The 19349-nt window shown below is 41.1% G+C and overlaps 2 protein-coding genes across 3 annotated transcripts in view; both read left to right on the plus strand.

The window, feature by feature from the left end:
- LOC122733684 (vomeronasal type-2 receptor 26-like) overlaps positions 1 to 9802 on the plus strand; it is a 30367-nt gene extending 20565 nt beyond the window's left edge. The window contains exons 4-5 of the mRNA XM_043974294.1: positions 4596 to 4719; positions 8868 to 9802. Coding sequence (XP_043830229.1) covers positions 4596 to 4719; positions 8868 to 9802 — 1059 coding nt within the window. The remainder of the gene's footprint in view (positions 1 to 4595; positions 4720 to 8867) is intronic.
- The window catches only part of LOC122733853 (immunoglobulin lambda-1 light chain-like), a 773472-nt gene that overhangs the window by 291065 nt on the left and 463058 nt on the right, over positions 1 to 19349 (plus strand). The window lies entirely within an intron of this gene.

A 19349-nucleotide genomic window follows, 5' to 3' on the forward strand; every position in this document is an offset into this window, starting at 1 on the left:
ATTACTTCACTCTTCTGGGCCTTCAACTCTAAGGACCTTGAAAACTGGATGTAAACAGATTAAATGAAATACATTTTTTATCTTTCAATGGCTTTTTGTCTAATACATTGGGTGATTGACATCCATATTATATTTATAATCATAGCATTGCAAACCTGAGTTCCAATCTAGTTAGTTTACCATTCATAAAACTGAAATCCCCAGCTTTCAAAAGTTGGTAAAAAATAACACATCTAGTGGCAAGTGTGGGGTTAGTGCCTAGACATTTCAATTCTAGAATATTTGAATCAGGTAAAAGTCTCATAAGGCTTGATTTAGGTAGCCAGGTTTCAGGAATTATGACTCTTACAGGTATTAGTCATCACAAATCACAACAAACTTCTACTTATCAGCCTGATAGATGATTCATTACCACAATTATTCCCATACCAGGTTTAAGGCATTCAAATGGTATGTTACATTTTCTAATAAATGAATATAACAAAATAATTCATTTCATTAGCAAATTAGCTCTGATCTTGCATCCAAAACACTATTCCTCAAAAGTGTTCTCTCTCTCTCTCTCTCCCCCTCTCTCTCCCTCTCTCTCTCCTCTCTCTCTCTCTCCTCTCTCTCCCTCTCTCTCTCTCCCTCTCTCTCTCCCTCTCTTTCCTCTCTCTCTCTCTCTCTCTCTCTCTCTCTCTCTCTCTCTCTCTCTCTCTCTCTCTCTCTCTCTCTCTCTCTGTTGGTGTGTGTGTCTGTCTCTCTCTTTCCCTACCCCTTCCACCACCACAAATTTCGATGTAGATCAATGTTACTGACTATTTTATTAATCATTAGTAAAATAAACAATATTAATATACTTTTCAATGCTTAAAAAATGTTGATAGCTCATGAGCAGTCACCAATAAATTTCAACTTCAACTGGTGACCTCTCAGCTCTAGAATAACCTTTCCAATTGTGACATTTGAAATTTAATGTGTGATCACCTTATTCTTGTCCCAAGTGTAGGGAATCACTTATAAATTAGAAGCTTTAGCACCAGTTTGGGGGCATTAAGCATTTATTAAAGTATATAAAGAGATAATACATGCCTCTGAAAGATAGGAAAGCCTAGCTAGGATCTTCAGGAGAGAGAGAAGAAAAAGCTCCCTTCACCCATGAGTCTCAGGCCAAAAAGAGGAAGTTCCTGTGCCTATCAGAGAAGAAGCTCCCTGCAGGACCTGGAGTCAGGTGGTCCCTGTACACTGCTCCAAGCTAATTGGCTGGTAGCATTCAAGTCCATTGATTGACATGACTTGAAGGAAATCCATGAGTAGACCATGCTGAGGTCAGAGTTCAGATCCTCTGGCAGGAACTGGGCTTTGTGAGTTAACTTCCTGATGCCAGACTGACCTTATAAAGTCAGCCAAGCTCTCTCAGCAGGGGCCCCCTGGTAATAATTTTCTCACACTCCCCCCGTCTGTTAAGAAACATAGTTTCAGGGGCAGCTAGGTGGCACAGTGGATAAAGCATCGGCCCTGGATTCAGGAGGACCTGAGTTCAAATCTGACTTCAGACACTTGACACTAGCTGTGTGACCCTGGGCAAGTCACTAATCCTCATTGCCCCTCCAAAAATATATATATAGTTTCCTTAAATGAAGTAATAACATACAGATACTTATGACTAACAATGTAAAGGGAATGAAAAGAAGTTGAGAGATGCATTGACAAAAACTAAAGGGGGCAGTTCCCTTTAGTAGGTGGACATTACAAAGAAAAACCAAATGGGGTGGTCCCCTTTAGGAGGTGAATATTACAAATAGTGTATGCAATGGGGAAAGGAAAACAGTAAAATGTCCATTAAGTCTTTGAAAATCTTATCTCAGATGGTTCTTGGGATGTTATCTGTGTATAGCTCTGGATTCTGGCTCTGAATCCTGGGCATGGTCTCAGGTGTGTTTGTAGAAAAGTCTCTCAGGTGTGGATGCTGATGATCAGCTAGAAAGTCCCAACTGGAAAGTTTCCTACAAAATTGATCTTAACACAACTTTAAATAGCTTTGCCAATAACCAAATCAAACAATGAGAATTCTCAAAAACATATGTCTAAGGAAATTCAGAATCTTGTAGAGATATAATAAAAACAAAAATTGAAACGTTTTTTAGACTTAATATCACTGTAAATCCCCCTGTCGAGAATAAATTGAGGAGATGTAATATAAAATTTGTCAGATTAATTTCAATTATAATAACTTCTAACAAAAATGTATGTCTCCTCAAGTTACTTGTAAGAGAGTCCATAAGTTATGCTGATATACCCTTCTTTAATACAGGGCTAAGACAATTGTGATATTAAGAAAAGAATTTTTATCTTTGTTTCATCGCTTTTTGTATCATCTGCCTAATTATCCTCATGCTATTATGAGAAATTAAAGAATCTAATATAACTGGTAACAGATGCCATGGCCAAATTCAACATTGTGTTTATCATGACAACTGAGATAATTATGGGGTTACCATAAAAGAACAGAGAAGGAAGAGAAATGAGCCAAACTTCATGGCTCTGCAGACAGCCAGTGCAGTATGTTGAGGAGTAACTGAATCAGGTTTAAGCAGATGCATAGGATTGAGATGTCCGTGGCATCTAGCATATAGGAGGGGGAATCGAAGCCAGGCATAGAATGAGATGGCATAGCCCAGCCATCGGGTGCTATGTGGGGGGGAAATTAAACCAAGAGAATCCAACCTCAGTCTTTCCTAAGGTAGTATAGTACCTGGACTTCGTGCATGTCTCCCCTCCTGTGACAGTTCAATGCCTGTTCTTGTATGTATTCCTTTCATGTATGACTGGCATCTTGCCTGCTCTGATCTGATAACTCAGAATAAAGGCAATTAATGTCTCAAATGGTAAGTTCCCATAATTCAAGGCTCATATGGATTTAACAACTGATGATAAAGATGATAGCAAAAATGTGATTTGCTTTGATTCAGAATAGAATATACAATATGCAACAATTCCAAATAATAACTTTTTTAAGCTAAATATACAATTACCTTTGTGAAAAATCAGAACATATTTTAATACAAGTTATAACACAATCTTAAAAGAATGAAAATCTCTATGAAAATAAGCCCATACTCTTAATTTCAAAATGTAGATACAATAGCATAAAAAAGAAACCTTTGTGTAACATTTGAACTGACATTATTTCTGAGTGGATCTAGAACATTTTTTATTTCAATATCTAAAATCCCCTAATCTCATATTATTATCTTGCTGTCTAATTCTGCATTTCTGCAAAATATGTCCCTGTCTATGTCACTAGAAGCAGATTCTTGAAATATGATAATGATAAAATTTCTCTTGTTTTTCTTTAACCCTTTTATTTTCTCTGTTGGTCCTTTCATAACACCAATACTTTATAAGGTTATTAATTAAAGGCAAAAGCAGCTTAACAAAATGATTATGAACAAAATGAGCATTTCTGGAATTTAAAGGGTTTTCCTCTAAGGTTGCTTTGGGAGAATTAGAGCAGGTCCAGTTAGAATTACAGCATGGTTGGGATGGACCTGAAGCTGGCTGGGCAGGGGCAGAGGCAGCTGTTTGCTCTGGTAACAGAGTAGAAGCTAGAAATACAGGTAGAGGAATTGGCACATGTGCAAGCTCAGGACCTGAGTGGGGTGGATTAGACCTCATGACTGCCCTGATGGAAGAATCAAGGGGCATTGTCATGAGAGGAGCAGGAGGTGCAGTCAGGGGAGGATGAAGTGGGGTCCCAACCACCAGAAGAGATGCTGGAGGGGGCAGGACCATGGCCCCCATGTGTTGCACAGCTGTGGCATTCACATTCAAACTTGGCTGAAGTAACTTCCTGATGCCAAGCTGACCTTAAAAAGTCATTCAGGAGGCAGCAAGGTGGCACAGTGGATAAAGCACTGGCCCTGAAGTCAGGAGGACCTGAGTTCAAATCCAGCCTCAGGCACTTAACACTTACTGGCTATGTGACCCTGGGCAAGTCACTTAACCTTAATTGCCTCATAAAGAGGGAGGGTCAGGTTCTCATCAGGGGGGCACCTGGTAATAATTTTATCACACAATTGATGTTAAAGTCTCTTCTCAAGAGGTTTCCTTACAAAAAAAAAATCTTCCTTAGTCAACCTTTGAGGAAAAGCCCCTTTAGTCTTTTATCTATGTTCTTAGTCACCCTCCACACATGGCAATTGAGGACTTCTCCAAATAAAGGTGAACCTTCCACTTTCAATAGCATTCTCTTCATTCTTAGAGATTTATAAAAGTGACAGGGCAAGGAAAAACATTTTTGTGAAGCACCTAATATGTGCCAAGTGGTTTATAAATGTCTCATTTTATCCCCACAATAGTCCTTTCAGATAAGTACTATTATTATTCCCAATTTAAAGTTTAGAAAACTGAGGCAGACAGAAATTAAGTGATTTTCCCAGGGTCAAACAGAACATATGTGTTTGAACTGAGGTCTTCCTGACTCCAAGTTCAGAATTCTGTCTATAATACCACTTTCAGTGGAAGTGTCTATAGGAGCATGGGCTTTCTATCCAAAACCTCAGTAGTTCCCTGTTAAAAAAGTGTATTTCACTCCCCTGTTAATGTCTTAGGCTCCCTCTGGAGTATGCAGCGACAGTTGTACTCCTGGATTCAGGAAGACCCCTTTGGAGGGGAAGGCTGCCTGCTGCTTTGACTGCTCCCCATGTCCAGAAGGGGAGATCTCTAATCAGATGGGTGAGTTTCTTCAGGGAAGATCATTATTATGGCCAGCAATACAACTTCCAGGCACATCACTGTCTGAGCAAAGATTTATATGAGACCAAATAAAACCAGAGGAATATCCTCGAGCAAGTCCCCATGGATAGATGCCTCTAAGCTCACTACACAAAGAGAATTTTAATCTATAGAAAAAGTTTTGCTGTCTCCTTTCTTGGATGAACCAAAATGATTTAGTCTTCCCAAAGATATGTTTGTTGTCTAGAGGGTATTCAGGGATATAGAGATAGAGACAGAGATAGAGATAGAGATAGAGATAGAGATAGAGATAGAGATAGAGATAGAGATAGAGATAGAGATAGAGATGGAAATATAGATATGGATACTGTACTAGGGTATAGCCAAAGTTGTCCAGGTGTAAGGTTCTTGGATGCAAGATTCCATTGGGGATTTAGTCTAAAATATGGCTTTGGAGATAATACTAGAAAAAAGCCTTCCAGTCTGGCAACAAATCAAAGGTGGAGATTGGGGGCAGCTATGTGGTGCAATGAACAAAACACTGGCCCTGGAGTCAGGAGTACCTGAGTTCAAATCTTACCTCAGACACTTACTAACTGAGTGACCCTGGGCAAGCCACTTAACCCCAATGGCCTTAAATATTCAGGATCATCTCCAGTTGTCCTGATGTATATCTTGCCACTGGACCCAGATGGCTCTGGAGGAGAGAGTGAGGCTGGTGAGCTTGCCCAGCCCTTGCCCACTTAATTCCAAGTCAGTGCAAGTCATGACAACATCCTAAAGCCATGGTCCTCTTTGAGAATGAAGGACAAACAACAACAGCTTCAACAACAAATGAAAGGTAGAGTTTGAAATGAGGAAGTCTAGGGGTCTGAGACTGTAGATTGCTGTTTAGCTCAGGTCATTTAAGGTAAGATTTTTGGTCTACATTGAATCTGCAAAGGCCATTGGAACAAATTGCTTTCACGGACAGATTCAAGGGAGCCAGTCACCACGTTTTGCTCCAATAGGGATACTACACTTTCTTAGTTCTATTTCTTCCTTTATCATTACAACATCTGGAACTGTGGCCTGAGAGTTCACAAGTACATGGAAGATTTCATTTTTACTGGACCAGATCAGATTGTGTGAGCTTTGAGGGTTTGCTTAAAGAAGCTAAAAGCAAGCAGATTCCTGCTATCTACAGAGAAAATGAAAGGGGAGGGGGGCAGATATCTTCCCTGTATTCCCTCTAATCTTAATAAGGGATGTGATCCAACAGCTTTTGTTCATTACAACTACCCTTATGAAATTTTTTTTCATTTTTCTCCCTTCTCCCCACCCCCAGCCTCACCCCCACCTCCATCTCTCCTCTTTTTGGCTCTATTTCTTTCTCTCCTTTCCCTTCTTCTCTTTCTTCATGCCTCCCTTTCTCTCTCTCTTTCCCTCCTCTTTCTCTGTCTTGGTTTTCCATTTGTTTCTCTGTCTCTATCTCTGTACTCTTCCTCCCTACTCTCTACCTTAGGTGATGTCATGCAGGTTCTACTCCAATACGGAACTCTGATTAAACTTGGTATGTTACTTTAGCTCTGCTTCTTTCCAACTGGTTCAGTCCATCCACAAAGAAGCAAATATATATATAGCAGGGCAAGGATAAAATAACACTTTCTCTCTAGGACTTTGATTCTAAGAATAAATATAGTTAGGTTTTAGAACTTCTGAATTTTTGCCCTCAAAGAATTCAGGATGAATACCCAGATAGAAGAGGAAAGAAGGTGTCTTCAGTAAGGGGTACTCAGCAATGGAACTGGCAATGGATTGACTCTTTGACTCTGGAGAAGAAAGGGAGGCTGATGACTTTACATAGCTCTGCTTCACTCAAATCCAATTCTCATGAAAGTCAAGGTACCAGGCTTCTGATTATCACTGGTCCTCTTTGAGAATTAAAGAACAGAAAACAGGGGCAGCTAGGTAGCGCAGTGGATAGAGCACCAGCCCTGGAATCAGGAGTACCTGAGTTCAAATCCAGCCTCAGACACTTAACACTTACTAGCTGTGTGACCCTGGGCAAGTCACTTAACCCCAATTGCCTCACTAAAAAAATTTTTTTTTAAAATTAAAAAACAACAAAAAACAACAAAGGTTTCTCTAGAACATATCTACACAATGAGAAAGGCTACCAAAAAAAGGTATTGTGAGTTCATTCTTTGTCACAGATATATAAATGGCCTCACAGCTATTATAATCTAAGTTTAAGCTTACTCCTCCCATGGCTGCTGTGTATTTATGGGAAGGAGTCAATAAGGTTGTCAGAAGAAGGTTCTGTAATAATTGACTTTACCTTGTAAGCTGAGAGTAGTAGTAGTTGCCCTCTGGGAAACCAAGCTGTCAGTTCAAACAGAAGTTAGGAAATACTTCCATCATTGATGTTCTTCTCCTTTTTTCAAAAATATGGCAAAATTTGCTTTTGTCCTAACTCTGTAAGAGTTTGGACATTTGTGGTTTATTGAATTATACCTCTGAAAAACAGCCTTTAAAAAAAAAGGTCATTGTGTTTTAAATGGAGCTACTTGATTATGCCTTTTTAAAAGAAGTAATTCTGTTTTGTTTTGTTTTGTTTTGCAGGGCAATGAGCATTAAGTGACTTGCCCAGAGTCACACAGCTAGTAAGTGTCAAGTGTCTGGGGCCAAATTTGAACTCAGGTCCTCCTGACTCCAGGCCAGCACTACCTAGCTGCCACTTGATTAGGCCTTTACACAAATTACTCTTACTTCAATTGGATTGTCAATAATAGGCCCAGCCCAAGTCTCTCTGCTCATCATTTACATATACACAGTTTACAATGAGTGTAAATAGCAATTGTTTTCTGTCCTACCCCAAAGCTCTGAGGTCTTTCCCTCCCAGATTTATATCTTTGGGATGGTAAATTGAGCCATCTTTTTTTGTCTCAATTGTCATCTAGCCCTTTAGTCATTAAATGGACACAAGGGGCAGCTAGGTGGCATAGTGGATAGAGCACCAGCCCTGGACCCAGGAGTTCCTGAGTTCAAATCCAGCCTCAGACACAACACTTATTAGCTGTGTGACCCTGGGCCAGTTGCTTAACCCTAATTGCCTCACTAAAAAAACAAATAAATAAATAAATAAATAAAATTAAATGGACATGACCTCAAACAAACTGAGACTTGGGAAAGACCTTAATTTAGAAAAGCCAAGGTCACCCACTACATCCTGTGCCTTGGTCACTCATCTTCACCCAAGTCCTGCTACTGGATTCCAACTACACTGGAGGAAAGGGCAAGGCCGATGACATTGTGCAAATCTGCCTCATTCAAATCCAATTCGTGCGCAAATCAAGAAATCGGGCTTATGAGGTCAGTGATCCTCTTTGAGAATAAAGGACAAGCAACAACAATTCCAAGAATAAACATGCTTTTCAGAATTTCTCAACTTAGCATAATAAACTTAGAAACAGGGGTCCTTTTGTATCAACTGTAAAGATTGCTTCTCTGTGCATGTTGTGTGGTGCAACAACTCTAGGTGTAGATTGTCTGTATTAAACTTTCCTTATTCTCACCAGATCCCAGGTCACCCTCTCCCCCAACTAATTTTGTAGATCTCTATTCTGAGTGTGTTTATCTTATGTCATTCATTGGAATGGAAGCTCCCTGAATGGAGGAATTATTTCCATTTTTTCTTTGTATCCCTACAATTTATGACCAAGGTGATCACATACTATGGCTGATTGATTAATGATGTATTGTGTAATACCAAATTTAACAATCTAGATACAAGTGAGATGATCGAGGAATATTTAAACCACCTGGATTTGATGGAGCTGCCTTATTATCCAAAAGAATTTTATGAAACCTTGGATTAAGGAGAACCAAATGCCCTCCAACTGAAATCCAAACTGAACCAGGATAGGCAGCAGATAAGCTCCTCAGTTAAGTAAAAGCAATAGAGAGAATCAATGGGACCCAAGCCCAGGCATGAACAGAGTGAGTCTCGACTTGGGCACCAGGTAATTTACCACTGACTTTGTCTCTCAGCAAAGAGAAAAGGGGATTCTGTGTCCTGTGTGGACAAAAGGAGTTGTTTCAGCTCTCATGATTATTGCCTCTATCTGACCATAAGCATAATTCTTTGAATGCTTTTTCTCCTGCAGATGCAGAGCAGTGTAAGAAGTGCCCAGAAGATGAATATCCAAATAAAGAGAGAGATCAATGCCTCCCAAAGGTGGTGACCTTCTTACATGCAAAAGAACCTCTGGGGATGACTTTGGTCTCTGTGGCTGTTTCCTTCTCCTTACTGACAGTTCTGGTTCTGTGGGTCTTTGTGAAGTTCCAAGACACTCCCATTGTCAAAGCCAATAACCGGCCCCTTAGCTATTCCCTCCTCATCTCCCTTACCTGCTGTTTCCTCTGCTCCTTGCTCTTCATGGGCCATCCTACCACTGTCACCTGTCTCCTCCAACAAACAGTATTTGCAGTCGTGTTCACAGTGGCAGTTTCCTCCATTTTGGCCAAAACCATCATTGTGGTTCTGGCTTTCAGGGTCACAAGACCAGGGGATAGGATCTGGAAGCTGATATATCCTCGAGTGTCCAACTATGTTGTCCTCATCTGCTCAGGGATCCAAGTGATGTTCTGTGGCATCTGGCTGGGAACCTATCCCCCCTTTCCAGAGGCAGACACACACTCAGAATTTGGCCACATTGTCCTGAGGTGTAACGAGGGCTCTGTCTTTGCCTTTTACTGTGTCCTGGGCTACATGGGCTTTCTGGCCCTGGCAAGCTTTACTGTAGCTTTCCTGGCCAGGAACCTGCCTGACTCCTTCAATGAAGCCAAGTTCATCACTTTCAGCATGCTGGTGTTTTGCAGTGTCTGGGCCTCTTTTCTGCCCACATACCAGAGCACCAAAGGGAAGGCCATGGTGGTGGTGGAGGTCTTCTCCATCTTGGCCTCCAGTGCTGGCCTGCTGGGCTGCATTTTTGTTCCCAAATGTTATGTGATCCTCCTGAAGCCAGATAGAAACACCCAGAAAGAGATCAAGAATAAACGGACTGCCAGAGGAAAGACTTTTTCTAGAGCACAGCCTTAGACTGCTAGTTCTGGGAACAACAGGTCTAAAGAATAACTCGCATTAATTTGGTATAGACATCTTTGTCAGTTTTGTTGATATTTGACCCCAAATTAGTATCTTGTGGCATTCTTTCTGGCTACATTGACAATTCTCCTCATACAGATGGGCTGGATTACTCTCAGGACAACTGACTATTGCTGTTTTGAAGATTCTACTACTGATTTTGTTTGGCACTGCTACCAATACACTGAATAATATCTGGCAACTCTGGATTTTGAGAATATTTTAATTTCTCAGTGTCATCCCTTGGACAATGGGGGAGTGGGAGACCAAGAGTTATAAAGAAACTCTCATTTCCCATGCCTAGTGTTAATTCCCATTAAGGACACATTCACCACAGGATTCAACCACAACTTGAGTGGTTGAACTCCTAGCACTTGGGCTTTGGTATCTACACCTCCACAAATTATGTCCTGTTCAGCACTTCTCAGGGTATCTCCTTTATGGATTTTCTGCTTTCATCCAATGATACAAAAACCCAATGATTCTTTAAAAGTGATTAAGGAATTATTCATGCCAATTTACAGTGGATTTATTCAGCCAAAATGAGTTAGCATTTTATAATTAATTGTGGGGGTGGGGTAGACTTCTCATCTGTCAAGCTTATTCATACAATACTGCTATCCCTGTGTTCACTCTTCTACTGGTTCTCCTCACTCCCCTTTCTTTTTTTTTTTTTTAGTGAGGCAATTGGGGTTAAGTGACTTGCCCAGGATCACACAGCTAGTAAGTGTTAAGGTCTGAGGCCGGATTTGAACTCAGGTCCTCCTGACTCTAGGGCCGGTGCTCTATCCACTGCACCACCTAGCTGCCCCACTCCCCTTTCTTTACATTGGTTCAGCTAAGTGTTTCCAGGTTTTTCTGAAAATATCCTATTCAGCATTTTTAATGCCCAGTAGTATTCCATCATAATCTTATACCACAATTTGTTTAGCCATTCCTTGGTTTATGGGCATCCTCTCAATTTCTGAATCTGTGACACCCTAAAAAGAACTGCTATAAATCTTTTGTTTACATTTAGGTCCTTTTCTGTAAAAAAATAAAAAAAGATCTCTTTGGGATACAGAACTAGTAGTGGTTGTAATGTTGTTCATCCTTCACTTTTGAAGATGACCAATTACGTCACAGTATGATTTCTTGAAATTTTGTGAACTAAATTCATTGGAAATTAGAATGACAGATATCTCTTATTCAACCAACCTCAAAGCAAAAATAAATTTGTAAAATTGGAATTTATCAAGATTAAGTTGATACAAAATGTCTTTAACCTAAGTAGATCATAAGTACCTAGCTACCATCTCCCTTTCATCGAAAGGTATTTGCAATGGGGAGGAATTCAGTTTCTCCTAAACCAAAAAAAGAAAATGCCCAATTAAACTAGCCTTAAAAAATTACTCATGGGGCAGCTAGGTGGCGCAGTGGATAGAGCACCGGCCCTGGAGTCAGGAGTACCTGAGTTCAGGTCTGGCCTCAGACACTTAATACTTACTGGCTGTGTGACCCTGGGCAAGTCACTTAACCCCAATTGCCTCACTAAAAAAAAAAAAAAATTACTCATTATTATATCACTAAAACTAAAGAAAACTAATTACACTCCAGAATCCCACATAGATAATGAATATTTATGACAGTTTACTTAAACCCTGAGAAAATGATTAACATATATACATGTGTCCCTCTCTAAAGAAATTTCACATTCACCCCTTAAAGCAAAATTAATCTTTTAAGAGTGATGGGGTTAGTTGAGACTAAGTTGTTTCAAGATGTATATAACTTCAAGATGCATATAAACTCCACAAATTATAGATAATCAACTTAGGTAAAGTTCACTCTACCTTATAGTAGTCTTGAAATTTTCATTCCCATTCCACCATAAAGAAATACTCCTGCATAGATGGATCTAAGAATACTTGTGGATTTACAAAGAAAATTTTACAAGGCATTTTCTTAGTATAACTACCAATTTTCCCCTTAAAAAATATCTATGTAAATACTTGACTGAGCCAAATAACTCCAAATAGCTCAGTTAACAATCTCATAATTTCATAAATGATAATTTTAGGTGAATTTCCTCTTAAATATAGACAAAACATGGAAGCTCTTAAGTCCTTACCCTACTTCAGAAGACATGGTCAGCAGGGTTGATGGAATAATCCACAGCTTCCTAAACCATTCCTCCCCTTTTTAAACAGTACAGTTTTAAATTTAACAACACTTAGATTTTAAGAGAAATTGCTTTTCTATCATACCTTATACAGTATAAGAAAATTTAGAACCATTATACTTTAAACAATATTGTGGTTTTTTTTTAAAACTTGAAATAAAAACAATTAATCAGGTGACCTTGATATAGTTAAATGTGATCTTTCTCTGTACCACACACCGTAGTTAAAAACTTTGCAATCATGCCATCCCAGAAACAACTGTGGGTGGTAGATTCTATCATTATTAGATAAATAGAACTCTCTTGGGGCCACACAACTAGTAAACTGCTTAATGCCAAATATCTTTTTTTTTTTATGTTAGCTCCTAATTTACCACAATAATCCTGATACGAGAGTACACACTCAGACCACCTTCTTTCCTTTAGGGCAGATTTTTGGCCTAAATCTAATCAAATCTGAATTTATAATCACTAATTGTAACATTTTAATTTCTAAGGCCTAATACTCTTAGTGCTTAAAAGAAAAATATTATAAACCACAAATTCATATAATACATTTGCTTAAGACATGTGCTGACAATTTCCCATTTATGGATACATTTGTTTCCTACTGTCTCTGCCTTTAAGACATCAAATAACAAGCTGAAGTTCCTGCCACTTTTCTTCCTGAAGCATGTTTTTTTGACTACAAGTCCCAAACTCTAACCACTGCACAGCCTAGCTGCAGGATGGATGGAAAAGTGAGTCCTAGTATAGTGGTGATAATCCCTGGGGAGGCTAAAACCCTGAATGAGCTGATGCATTCTGAGAGGAGGATGTTCCTAAACCATCTTCTTCCCAGGGTCAAGTCCCTGACTTTCCATGAGGTCACTTTCTCTAGTATCAAATAAAAGACCATTTTAATCCTAAATAGACTGTGTGTGAGAGTGTAATTCTTTACAGAGGAATACCAAAGGACCCCCCACCTATTCCCCATGACAAACTATATTAGATTGCTTTCAGTCTTGGGGAGAGGGGAGGGAAAGGAGAGAGGGAGAAACATTTGGACCTCAAATCTTATAAAAATGAATGCTGGAAGCTATCTTTTTGCATGTAACTGGAAAAAAACCCAAAATACTATGAAGATTGAGGGAAAAAGAGAAGACCCTGGACATGCCCTAGTCCAGTCCCCCTCTTCTCACAAATGGAGAAGTCAGACCCAGAGAGGGGATGGGCCTGTCTTTCTTCCTCTGCAGCTTCGGGGGGAGGGCAGTGAAGGAGAACCCATGGAGGACAGCTGAAGGTGATGGGGAGAGAAGCTAAGATGGTGAAGGGAAGAGAATTAGAAGCAGAGCTGGCAGGGGCAGGAACCCTGGCCCTCCCCATAATGGAGGGTTGTCCTGGAGGGACTCACCAATGGCAGAAGGGGGCTGGGCTGGTGGAGTGGGATGCTCCAGGATGAGAAGGAGGCCCAGAATGAGAAAGCAGCTGAGCTGGGGTGACAAAGTCCAGGAGAGAATGACTCTGACTCCCATGATCTCAGAGTTGGAAGTGCCCTCAGGGGTCATTTTGTTGGCCCAGCCCTGATTGAACGAGGACCTCCCCCCAGACCACAGGAGCACACAGGGTCACCACCTGAGGTCCCTCTTCCAGGTCTCCAGAGCAGGGGCAGATTTGCATGAGGGGCTCCATCCTCCCTGCAGGGCCTGGGCTGCTCTTAAGAGAGCCCTGGGGTAGCCCAGCCTCAGCTTGGAGCCTCAGGACACAGAACTGATGGGGAGCCTTCACCATGACCAGGATCCTTCCATTGGTCCCATTGCGCACAATCTGCAAAGGTAAGGAGTCCCAGGATGCCCTGCCAGGTGCTCTGGCCTCCCTAATGCCCCAGGCCACCCCTAGTCTTTCCCTGAGGTCATCTCAGTGGCCAGGACCCCCCCTCAGGGTATAGACCCCTGGTCTCTCAATCCCTTCTTTCCTCTCCTTACAGGTTCTGTGGTCTTCTCTGTGCTCACTCAGCCCCACTCTGTGGGCACTCAACAAGCCTGTCCTGTGCTGGGGACAGTATTGGTAACTACTATGTATCCTGGTACCAGCAGAAACCTGGCCAGGCCCCTGGCCTGGTGATTTACAAGGACAGGAACTGGCACTCAGGGATCCTGGTCAGGTTCTCTGCCTCCAACTGAGGGACCATCTCTGGGCTCAAGGCTGAGGAGGAAGTGGATTACGACTGTCAGGTGAGGGAGAGTGATGCTGCTCAGTGATCCGGACTGATGGGGAAGGGAGACAAAAACCTCTCTAAAGGCCTTCTCCTGCTGCCCTTTCCCTCTGGGCTCCAGAGAGGGGCCTATTGAGGACAGACAGAAACAGCTTCTCCCTTGGGCCCCTTTCTCCCCTCCTCCCTCTCTCCTGCTTGGGTGGCCCCTTCCCTGTCCCTCACCCTCTTCCTCTAAGACTCCTTCCCCAGCTCCAGTCCCTCATCAGCTTCTTCCCTCTGCTCCAGGTGTTTGCTTCTCATTCTTTGAGCTCAGCTGCCCCCCACTAAAAGCTGATTTCAGTCTTTCTCTGGATGAAGCTCTGGACCCAGAGTCTCCTCTTTGCAGATCCAAGCTTAGGTGAGGGAGATTCTTATCCATAGCCCTGAACACTGAGGCCTCAGGATTAGATCTCATGTAGCCCAGCCTCACATTGTCAAAAGCAAAATTCAGTAAAGGAAAACTGAGGGAATTTTCTCTGAATAAGATAATATTTATTGACCGTGACACATATTGTTGTTCAGTCATTTTCAGTCATGACTGACTCTTCTTGGCCCTGTTTGGGGTTTTCTTGACGATGACAGTGGTGTGGTTTGCCATTTCCTTCTCTGGTTCATTTTACAGATGAGGAAACTGATACAAACAGGGTTAGATGATTTCCCCAGAGTCACAGAACTTATTAGTAATAAATGTCTTAGGTGGATTCGAACTCAGGTCTTCCTGACTCAAGGCCTGGTACTCTATCTATCTTGCCACTTAGCTGCCCCTGCGATGCAGATAGCTGTCAATAAATGGGTCAGTGGATTGCCTCAGTTTATGTCAAAGACCCAGAATTATTGTATTGCATGACTACTCATGTATAACATATTGAATTGCTTGAGTTCTTGGGGTGGGGGGAGGGGGGAGGAAGAGAAGTTGGAACACAAAGTTTTAAAAAAACTGATGGCAAAAAATTTTTTTGCATGCAATTTGGAAAATAAAATTCTAAATAATTGTTGTAAAAAAAATTAATCGTCAATCCAGGAAAAGCTTAATCTTTTGCTTCTAACTTCAGAGAGGGAGGTGGGACTTTTAAACACACATGCTTCTCTCACAGACAAAAAAGAGGCTGGAGGTATTCTAAAATACAGAATAAAGTTGCTAAGTAGAATCAATGACAGAGTCAAATCAAAAATAAAATACAGAATCAATGCTTGTTCTTTTTATCACCCAGCCCCTACAGTCTGCCTTAGTAGTCTGAGGAACAGCATGGGATGACCTAAGTTTCCCAAGGAAAATTATAGCCACGTGATTTTGTGAGAGAGGAGAGTGGGGGTGGAGTTGGGCACTTGAGAATCTAGAAGCTGGGCAGGAAACTTTCACTTAATCCATCTCTCCATCCCCTTCAGCCAGCCTTCCTTATTTCTTCCCTTTTGTGGCCCCACCCTTTGGTAAGGCCATCTGTAATAGGTGCCTCTGGCTCTCCTCCCTCTCTCTCTCCTTAATTCTCCACACTCTGGCCTCATGTACCCCTCTTCCTCTCCTTCAACTTCTCCTTCATGCCCCTTTCCTCCAAATCCAATGGGCAGCCAAGGCCACTTCTCTTCTTCCATAACTTCATCTTATACTCTCTGTTCTCACTTCTGAAATTTCCAGCACACCCTGGTGCAGACCTCGCTCACCTCATGACTGAACCATTGCTATATCTTTCTGGTTGGTCTTCCTTTTACAAATCTCTCCCAACTCCAGCTGTCAAAGTGCTCTTTTTAAAGCACAGGTGTACCAATGAAGAGGACATTAAAGCAATAATTAGCAGCTATTTTGCCCAACTATATGCCAATCAATTTCACAATCTAAATGAAATGGAAGAATATTTACAAAAAATATAAACTACCCAGATTAAAGGTAGAGGAAATAAAATCCTTAAATAAGCTCATTTTAGAAAAAGAAATTGAACAAGCCATCAATGAACTCCCTAAGAAAAAATCTCCAGGGCCAGATGGATTCACAGGTGAATTCTACCAAACATTTAAAGAACAATTAATTCCAATACCATACAAACTATTTGGAAAACAGGTGAAGATGGAATCCTACTGTGAGAAAACAATTATTAATAATAAATTTATAGGAGAAACCCAGACTTGTTAGTGTTAGCTGCTCTCTCCCCTTCTCAAGAAACCAACCTGGGATGAGCCTTCACGTTAACAAAAGGAATGCAGATAGATCCTCCTGATTAGCTAGGGAAAGAATTTGATCTCTAAGACTGCTCTCCCCCTCAAGTCATGTCACTCAATGGAGCTGAATGATGCTAACCAATTAGCTTAGATCAATGTGTGGTAACCCACCTCTACCAAAAAGAGGGTAAAAATCCCTGGGGACATGTGGGTTGCTCTCTGACTCTCTTAGCCTGAGTGCTTGCTCGCTCTCTCTGGCACCCTTCCTGCATGTCTCTCTCTGTCTCTGTCTCTGTCTCTGTCTCTCTGTCTCTCTGTCTCTGTCTCTGTCTCTCTCTCTGTGTGTCTCTCTGTCTCTGTCTCTGTCTGTCTCTCTGTCTCTGTCTCTGTCTCTGTCTCTGTCTCTGTCTCTCTCTCTCTCTCTCTCTCTCTCTCTGTCTGTCTCAGTCTCTCAGGAAAATTCTCTTAGTTGTTTCTGCACCTTACACAGTTCTCTTACCTTGCCTCCTTCTGTATGGCTGCCAAACTGATTCCATGACTCTATTTCTTTTTTAAAAGTAACTTTATTCTACATTGGAGGGTCTCTAAAGCTAGTAGTTTAATTTTACAAAAACAAAACTAGATTCTCTTTTTTACTACTCCTGCTGTCCTTGAAATTATTTTTCTATATATGCAGGGGTAGACATGTAATGATCCCTCGTAGGTTTGATTCCAATACTGATCACCAGGGAGAGTTTAACCTAAATTCTTCCCATGCCCAGGACTGCTTGTCATTAGGTAGTCTGGTGACCTTATACTATTACAGGATCACCATATTTTGTTTTTGTTTTTGTTTTCTGTGGGGCAATGGGGGTTAAGTGACTTGGCCAGGATCACACAGCTAGTAAGTGTCAAGTGTCTGAGGTCAGATTTGAACTCAGGTCCTCCTGAATCCAGGGCTGGTGCTTTATCCACTGTGCCACCTAGCTGCCCTCCGGATCACCATATTTTTGACAGGTCAGAGCATTGCAATGAATAATTGAAGAATATGAAATTCAAAAGGAATATATTAAAAGTTTCTCACTTGTCTACCTTGCCAAATAAAGGAAGGGAAAGGAATGGTGAGAAAAAGTTAATAAACATTTATTAAACAGTTATTATGTGCTAAAAACTGTGTCAAATGCTGGGGATCCAAAAGACAAACCTACCAAAGCTCACAGTCTAATAGGTGAGACCACAAGAAAAACAATTATGAGCAAATACAGAAAAAAAAATTAGGAAAGGATTTGGGCATCAAGGTGGGATAGTAAATAGAGGCCCAGGACTGGAGTCAAGAAGACATGAGTTCACATTTGTCTTCAGAAACTGTAAGTCACAGTTTACCTCAATCTCTTCAATTGTAAAATAAGGTAGAGAAAAGTGGTTTTACCACTCCAGTATCTTTGCCAAAAAAAAATTTAAATGGGTCCATGAAGAGTCAGACATGACTGAAATGACTAAGCAACAACAAATTGACATTCAGAGTGAAATGGTTAGAAGACAGTTGGAAATGTTTCATTGCTGAACAGCAGCTCTGAACAATATCTAGGGATATTCAAGTGGTCTGTGAAGCCAATATGATACAGAAATGTGAAAAAAAATGACCATGAAAGAGAAAGGTACCTTGGATAACATTGATTGAGGCACAGAGAAAGATATTTCTACATCTGGTCTTGTGTTCAATTTTGGCACCCTAGTTGAAGAAGGATATTAATATTTATCATATGATATTTAAGCTGGAGAATGTTGGAAGATGGCCACATGATAGGACCTCTTTCCTTATATCAGATGATAAAGACATCTTAGCAACCTGAGGACGCTGTCATTCAGTATATTAGCTGTCATTCATATTTGTGGTATCTGAATAATTAATAAAGATGTCTTCTTTGCATTTATCCCAGTCACTGATTAAAAATGTACTGAACAGTATCATATAAAAGACAGAGCACTAGATTCTAGGTGAATATATATGAGTGATTCACTGATTCATGCTGAGGGCTCTGGGTGGTGTTTCTAGAAAAGGGTAGCATTAAAAAGATGATGTTTCCATAGACTTCACACCAGGAAAATCAGAAGTACTCCATTGTGGCTTCTACAACATTAGGTGAGGGAAACTAGCAGGTGATGACACCATTAATTACTTGGGTGCTTGGTTGTGCTGGAGTCGGTTTATACCAGCTCCAGAGTGTCAATTGATTCCAAAGTCAACAAATATTCATGGGTTTGATAAACTCTTTTGATAGAGGGTGACCATGAATGAGAGAGAATGTTTGAATTCTTCCTGCCCAGGGAAGTAAGGTCAGGCTTCCCTTCCCAGGCGAGAGGAGCTCAGTTCCAGGGCTGCAGGTGAGGTGGGAACACTCTCCCCCAGGCCTATACCCAACATATCCACAGATATTCTCTCCCTTAGAGTCAGGAAGAATCTGCTGACATGTACAGGGTTGGTGATGCCAAGCTTGACCCAGGGGCCTTCCTCAGCACACAAAGGATGGTTCTCTAGGTCCCTCTAACCAAAGTCCTTACAGCTATAACCTCAAACCTTACATATATTTCTAGGTCACTGCCACCTTCTCCATAGATATTCTTCCAACCCTTTATCTCCATCTTCAAGACCTCAAATTCGCCCCTAGTCCATCTCTCAGAAGACCACCATGTCTCCTACTTTATTCAGAAGACTGAGATGGGAGGGGAAAGGAAATATGAATAAGCATTTATTAAGAGATTGTGCATGAATTTTTGTTCACAGATGATTCTGAACTCAATGCAGACTCTGAAACTGAGATGCAACAAAGTATGAATCAATTCTTCACTGCTTGTGCTAATTTTGGCCTAAAATCTACACCATGAAAGCACATGCATTCCACCATCTCAATTATCTTAGGAAGATTCCGAAGATCACCTGGCAGGGTAAGGTCCCAGCTATTGAGGTCTTTTCTAGA

The sequence above is a fragment of the Dromiciops gliroides genome, chromosome 1, assembly GCF_019393635.1.
Source record: "Dromiciops gliroides isolate mDroGli1 chromosome 1, mDroGli1.pri, whole genome shotgun sequence".
NCBI lineage: Eukaryota > Metazoa > Chordata > Mammalia > Microbiotheria > Microbiotheriidae > Dromiciops > Dromiciops gliroides.